The sequence below is a fragment of the Dromiciops gliroides genome, chromosome 5 (genome assembly GCF_019393635.1).
Source record: "Dromiciops gliroides isolate mDroGli1 chromosome 5, mDroGli1.pri, whole genome shotgun sequence".
Lineage (NCBI taxonomy): Eukaryota > Metazoa > Chordata > Mammalia > Microbiotheria > Microbiotheriidae > Dromiciops > Dromiciops gliroides.
The window spans coordinates 116,346,630-116,354,370 of record NC_057865.1 but is presented as its reverse complement, the minus strand read 5'-3'; the positions used below and the strand labels follow the sequence as shown (position 1 = coordinate 116,354,370).

General features: G+C 35.5%; 1 protein-coding gene across 2 annotated transcripts in view; it reads right to left on the bottom strand.

Annotated features, from left to right (window-relative positions):
• TMEM209 (transmembrane protein 209) overlaps window positions 1-7,741 on the bottom strand; it is a 33,249-nt gene that overhangs the window by 2,359 nt on the left and 23,149 nt on the right. Inside the window, exon 15 of one of the 2 annotated variants that reach the window (XM_043966762.1) lies at window positions 1,541-1,635. The exons of the other annotated variant lie outside the window; for it this stretch is intronic. Coding sequence (XP_043822697.1) covers window positions 1,581-1,635 — 55 coding nt within the window. The 3' untranslated portion in view covers window positions 1,541-1,580. The remainder of the gene's footprint in view (window positions 1-1,540; window positions 1,636-7,741) is intronic. 2 annotated transcript variants of the gene reach the window in all.

Sequence of the window (7,741 nt, the reverse complement as noted above, 5' to 3'; positions counted from 1 at the left end):
CTGTAAAAGAAAAACAGTTTCAATAGATTTTTATACAGACTATATCTGTTTCTTTTTATAACCATAGTAATTTTTTTCCCCTGGGGCAATGGGGGTTAAGTGACTTGCCCAAGGTCACACAGCTAGTAAGTATCAAGTGTCTGAGGCCGGATTTGAACTCAGGTCCTCCTGAATCCAGGGCCGGTGCTTTATCCACTGCGCCACCTAGCCGCCCCTATAACTATAGTAATTTTGATAATTAGAAGTACTACTTGAAATGCAAGCTATTATCATAAAGATGAACAATGCTGGATTGTTCCATTTAACAATATTTAGAAATAATCTGATGGGTGTAAGGTGGAACTCGAATTATTTTAATTTGCATTTCTCCAGTGATTTAGAGCATTTTCACAAGTGACTATTGATAGCATACATTTCTTCCTCTGAAAACTGCCTTTATATTTTTTTCATCATTTATCAATGGGGAATGATTCTTACTCTTATAAATTTGCATCGGTTCCCCCTACACCTTAGAAATGAGACCTCTATTAGAGAAACTTGTTGAAAAACACATTCCCCGGTTACCTGTGAGGGCAACCAGGGAATTCACCTCATCATTTCCTACCCTGCTGACTTCCTGGATTAGATTATCTCCAGAAACTCATCATTTTGCAAGATGAAGTTGACTCAAACTTATACCTGCTCAGCTCATTTCCCACCCTGGCTGTAGAACTTCATTCCCCTGGTTTGGGTAGCTCCTTTCTACTCCTTACCCTGACCCCAAAAGTTTGTCAGCTTTATTTTATGTGTTGTCTTCCCCCATTAGAGAGTTCCTTTGAAGGCAGGGAGTATTTTTCTAAAATCCTCAGTGCTTAGCAAAGTGCTTGGCTTAATAAATGTTTATGGGTTATTGAATGTTGCTTCTCTTCTATTTTTAGTTGCCCTGCTTTTGTCTGTGAAAAAACCTTTATGTAATCACAATCATCCACTTTACCTTCTCTAGTCCTCTCTCTCTCTCTTTTTTGATGAGGCAATTGGGGGTAAGTGACTTGCCTAGGGTCACACAGCTAGTAAGTGTTAAGTGTCTGAGGTCACATTTGAACTCAGGTCCTCGTGACTCCAGGGCCGGTGCTCTATCCACTGTGCCACCTAGCTGTCCCAGTCCTCTCTATTTTGGTCATGAACTCATCCTTCACTCAAGGATCCCTTGCTCTTCTAAATTATTTTTGATGTCATATTTTACACCTAAAGTCATGTATCCATTTTGGGAGTTTAACCTGGTTTGTGGTGTGAGGTCTATGCTTAGTTTCTGCCAAACTGCCTTCTAGTTTTTCCAACGTTTATTGAATACCAAGTTCCTACCCAAATAGACAGGATCATTGGATTTATCAAATACTAGGTTACTGTGTTCATTTGCTTCTGTACCTTAAGCCATAGAAAATGTTCCAATGATCAAGCTATTGTTTAACCAGTATCAAATTATTTTGAGGATTACTGCTTTGTAGTATAGCTTGAGATCTGGTACTGGTTAGGTCCCCTTCCCACTGTTTTGATTAATTACCAGTCAAAATAAAGGATGTCAAAAGGAGAGATTAAGTGAGCTATTTTCCAAAAATCCACAAAATATTCACTCCTGAAAGGCCGAGATTAACCCTCCTGTAAAGAAAAAAAAAGAGTTTGGATGGATCTGGACCATATTTAAGTTTCCTTTAATAAACATAATGATAATTGTGATGATCAGAAGTATTATATAAATGTGAGCTATTATCATAAAGATGAACAGTGCTGGATTGTTCCTTGGATGAATTTTGTCATTTCTAGCTGTGTAAAATAACTTTTGGGAAGACACAGAAAATTTAGCGGTATTGTCATTTTTATTATATTGCCTATGCATAAGCAATTAATATTTCTCCAGTTATTTAGATCTGTATTTGTGTAGAGTGTTTTGTTACCCAAATTTTCTATTTCTTCTTGGTGGATTTTGTTGGTAACATAGAAATGTTGACCATTTGTATGAGTTTATTTTATATTCTACAACTGATGAAAATATTGTTTCAATTAATTATTCCTATGACTCTCTAGGGTTCTCTAAGAAAATCACCATATTTCAGGGAAAAAAGAAAATGTTATTTCTCTTTACCTATGCTTATTTTCTTGATTTTTCATGTCTGAATAGCAATAGCAATATAGCAATAACTAGCACTATATTGAACAGTAACAGTGACATCCTTGTTTTATACTTCCAGTTTATTCCCATTATAATGCTAGCTCTTGGCTTTAGACAGCTACAACCTATCATATTAAGGAAAGGTCCACTTATTCCTTTGGTTTGTAGTTTTAAAAAAAACAAACAAACCAGGAATGGTCATTGTGTTTTGTCAAAAGTTTTTTTCTCCATCCACTGAAATAATCATGGCTTTTCTTGGTATTGTTATTAATATAGTTAATAATTTTCACAAATAACATTAAATTCTTTTTGTTTTCTTTCTTTCTTTTTTTTTTTAGTGAGGCAATTGGGGTTAAGTGACTTGCCCAGGGTCACACAGCTAGTGAGTGTTAAGTGTCTGAGGCCGGATTTGAACTTGGGTACTCCTGACTCCAGGGCTGGTGCTCTATCTACTGCACCACCTAGCTGCCCCCAACATCTAAATTCTTAACGGGAAAATTAAATAAGTTACATTGAGAAATAGTAAAACTGTGATATTGGGGAACATCAGTTTAACCCTCTCAGAGAGAGGTAAATCATACAAGAAAATCCCTTAATCCTAAAGGATAGGTCAAAGAACAAATAATAGAAACAATAAATTTTATTGATAGTGACAACAGTAGGACAATATACCAAATTTTTTTAGGATGCAGCTAAATCAAACAATCCTTAAGGAGAAATTTTTATTTCTAAACACTTAAATCAATAAAAGAGAGAAACAGATTAAAGAACTGAGGATGTAACCAGACCTGAATTCCTAGTATAAATCTACCAGTTATAATGTATAATCTTTGTGACGTTGCTATAGTCTCTTTGCTTGTATTTTATTCACTTTTTGTATTAATATTCACTAGAGATATTAAGTATATAATTTTCTTCTTGTTTTCACTTTCCCTAGCTTAGGTATCAAGCCATATTTGGGCTTCTGTGGGTGGGGTGTATTAATTGTTTAATTAAGAGAAATGTTTTCTCCATTAAAAAAAAAAAACTCAACAGAAACATTCCTCACCCTAGCCTTCACTTTATTTAGGGAAAAAATGCAAGAAAAACAAATTTCTTGCAAAAATATGTGTAGTCAAGTAAATCAAATTACCTCATTGGCTATGTCCAAAATATACATATCTAATTCTTTACCCTAAGATAATTAGACTATTACATAAGAGATAACTGTGTAGATAGTTTACTAAGAATTTAGGGAACCACCTCCAAGTTTTTCAACATACCTGATGAAGAGATGTAGGCTACACAGTAACAGTACAGTTATAGCTATTCTCAATATTTGGATCCTTGGAACCAAATTAAAGGCAGTAATAGTCAATACCATATTTTTATCACAAAAGGGAAAGGATATAGTAGGACTCTTTTTTTCTGTTCCTCCCCCCGCAAACATGTTAGTAGCATTAGAATGAATTGTTCTTTAAACGTGACAGAATTTTCTTCGTCTAAGTCCATCTGATACTCAGTTGTTTCTCCCCACTTTGGAAGCCCACTTATGGCTGATTCAATTTATTTTTCTAGAATTCAGCTATTTTAGCCCTATGTTTCTTATTCTGTCATCTGGGCATTTTATATTTTTATAAATATTCATCTATTTCATTTAAATTTTACTTTTGTCATAAAATTTGGTAAAACAGTCCCTAATTATTTCTTTCTTCCTCATTGGTTGTGATTTAACGTTTTTCATTTTTGATATTGATGATATGGTTTTCTTTTTTAAAAAACTAAGTTAGCGGAGCAGCTAGATGGTGCAGTGGATAGAGCACTGGCCCTAGATTCAGGAGCACCTGAGTTCAAATCCAACCTCAGACACAACACTTACTAGCTGTGTGACCCTGGGCAAGTCACTTAACCCCAATTGCCTCACCAAAAAAACAAAAAACAACAAAAAAACCCACCTAAGTTAGCTAGTAGATTATTTTGCTGTTTTTTTAAAAACCAATTTTATTTATTAATTCAAATTTTTTGGCTTTCGATTTTGAAACTTTTCTTTAATTTTCAGGATTTCTATTTTGAGGCCTAAAAAAACTCAAGGTTTTTTCCCTAGGTACATGCCCAATTCTTTAATCTATTATTTCTCTTTTACTGATTAAAGTGTTTAGAAATAAAAATTTTCCCCTTAAGGACTGCTTGATTTAGTTGCATCCTAAAAAATTCTGGTATACTGTCCTACTGTTGTCAGTATCATAAAATTGATTGTTTCTATTATTCATTCTTTGACCTATCCTTTGGGATTAAGTTGTGATTTTTTTTGGGGGGGGGGCAGTGTTAGATTTACCTCAGTCTGAGAGGGGTAAACCATGTATTCCCTAATATTACAGCCTTACTATTTCTCAGTGTAACTTATTTAATTTTCCCTTTAAGAATTTAAATGCTATACCATTTGATGCTTTTAATACTGACATTGTGGTATTTTCTTTTTTTTTTAATCATAAAAGTATTTTATTATTTTCTAGTTACATGTAGAGATTGTTTTCAACACTTTAAGATTTCTGGTTTCGGGGCAGCTAGGTGGCGCAGTGGATAGAGCACCAGCCCTGGATTCAGGAGGACCTGAGTTCAAATCTGGCCTCAGACACTTAACAATTACTAGCTGTGTGACCCTGGGCAAGTCACTTAACCCCAACTGTCTCACAAAAAAAAAAAAAAAAAAGATTTCTGGTTTCAAATTTTTCTCCCCTCCTACCCCCTCCCCAAGACAGCAAACAATGTGATATAGGTTATATATGTACAATCACATTAAACATATTTCTGCGTTAGTCATGCTGTGAAATAATCAGAGCAAAAGGAAAAAACCTCAAAAAGAAAAAGAAAAAAAGTAGAAATAGTATGGTTCAATCTGCACCTAAATTCCACAGTTCTTTTTTTCTGGATTTGGAGAGCATTTTCCATCATGAGTCCTTTGGAACTATCTTGGTACTGCTGAGAAGAGTCACGTTTATAACAGCCGATCAACACACAACATTATGGTATTTTCAGTAAAATGTAGTCTCTCTATTTCTTTTAGCTGTCCACTTTCACTGTTGCTTTGTCTAAGATCATGATGTTACCTCTGCCTTTTTTACTTTAGCTGAAGCATAACAGATTTTGTTTTAGCCTCTTATTTTAACTGCGTGCACCATTCTGTTTCAAGTATGTTTACTGTTTGTAACATCAATGGATTTTGCTTTCCAATCAATTATCTTCCATTTTACAGGTGAGTTATCCAATTCATATTGTTATGATTGTTAAGTATGTATTTCCCTCCATCCTGTTTTCTTAAAACGTTTCCTTCTCTTCATTGCGCCCCCCCCCTTAAGAATGTTTTCCTTAAGACCAATCCCTCTTGTTTTCTACCCTTCCTTTTTTATTCTCCTGTTTCCTTCCTGTTTTCCTGAGTAAAATGTATTTCTACACCCAATTATGTATTTGTATATTCTTTCCTCCTTTGACCAGTTCAGATGAAAGGTTCAAGTTCAGCTTGTTCCATGCACTCTCACCAACTACTTTCTCTCTGCTTGTATAAGCTTCTACATGTGTGGATCCCAATATCATGAGATAATTTCTTCATCCTTCCTCTCCCTTGCTCCCTTAAGAGTAGTTCTCTTCCTCTGCCTTTCCATTTCTAAGATTATCAAAACAGAACTCTTAGGCCCTCTAATTAAATTTCCTCTCTGATGATAGAATTGAGGGGATACACACACATATACATGCGTGTATATATGTAATCTTTTTTTTTTTAGTGAGACAATTGGGGTGAAGTGACTTGCCCAGGGTCTCACAGCCAGTAAGTGTTAAGTGTCTGAGGCCGGATTTGAACTCAGGTACTCCTGACTCCAGGGCTGGTGCTCCATCTACTGCATCACCTAGCTGCCCCATATGTAATCTTTATATATTAGAGTGTAAATATTTATCCTTATGATCATTTACTTCTTGGGAATCTTTCTCTTGATTCTATGTTTGTTATTTCCAACTTTCTATTCAGCTCTGTCTGGGATTTTCATCAGGAATGCTTAGACGTCCTATTAAAGGTACATTTCCCCCACTGTAGGATTATATTCTGTTTGACTAGGTAAATTATTCTTGGTTGTAAACCTGTTATCTTTTTGTCTTTTGAACTATCATATTCCAAGTTCTGTACTCTTTTATATTTGTGGCTGCTTAATCTGTGTGATCCTGTCTGTGGACCCTCAATACTTGAATTCCCTATTTCTGTTTGCTTGCAGTGTTTTTTTTTAACCAAGAAGGTCTAGATTTTGGCTATAACACACTTCAGAGTTTTTCAATTTGGGTTTCTTCTAAGAGGTTTCTATTTCAACTTTTCCCACTAGTTCTGAGAGATCTATGAGCAATTTTCTTTTATGATTTCATGAAGTGTGATGTTTAGGCTCTTCTTTCTATCATAGCTTTCTGGTAGTCCAATGATTCTTAAATTATGTCTCTATTCTCTAGGTTAGTTGCTATGAGATACTTTATATTTTCTTTTATTTTTTCCATTCTTTTCTGTTTAATTCAAATACAGAATGAGATTTACACCTGTTTCAATATTTCTTGTTTCATGGAGTCATTGGTTTCTATTTTACTCAATTCTAAGTTCTGAAGTTTTTTCTTGGATGAGGTTTGTACCTCTTGTTCCAAGCTGTAATTCTATATAAATCATTCTTTCATAGATCTCATTCTTTCCCCTCTAGTGCTAAAACAAAAACAAAAAACTCTTGCTTTATTGCTTCCAAAAATTCTAGCTGAACTTATGTCCAACCTGTTTTCCTGAGACCTTTCTTATAGATGTTTTGGAATAATTCCTTTTTCTAGAGATTGTGTCTTTAGTTTGTCTGTTACCATAACAGTTCTTTATGGTGTTTATTCTTTCTGATTTACTGATTCTTCCTACTTCTTTCTTTTTTTTTTTTTACAGATTCTGTATGTCTGGAGCACTTTGGTACTAAGTTTTTGTCCTCTTGGTTCCTTTCTCATACTTTCTTGGGGTATTGAGTGTTCTATTATTCTAGGATCTCAGGGACATCTGAGACTGGGGACTTATAAGTTTTCAATGCTCCCAAAATGTGTGATTCAGGACAAAGTCTGATTTCTGCCCTCTGTGTCTAAACTCTGTAAGTTACTGATTTGGGTTTGGGTCCTGTTGGCCTGTCCCTGGTTGGAAGTTCCAGCAGACTGGTGCTGGAATCAGACACTCTCAGACACCTGGGAAGCTCTGAGGGTTCTGAATGACATAAATACAAGCTCCTCTCTGATCTAAGATTCTTGCTCCAGTTATTCTGCTATAGGCTTCAGACTGTACTGAAGGCTAGAACTGAGAACCCTGCTAAGTTTCTTAGGTCTAAATCACACAACCATTGTTTGTTTCTGAACTTGTTTCTACCTCAGTACACAGTCTGCAGCCTGTGACCACTGCTCATCCTGGAATGACATTCCTCAGCGCAGCCCCCTTCTCAGGCAAACCTGATTATATCATAACAAAATTGGGTAGTAAGAAAGAGGCCAACTGGCACCTATTGCTCTACCCTGCACAAGGTCAGGGTCCTGCTGGGATCTTTTTTAGCTCTGATACATAGCTTTGGT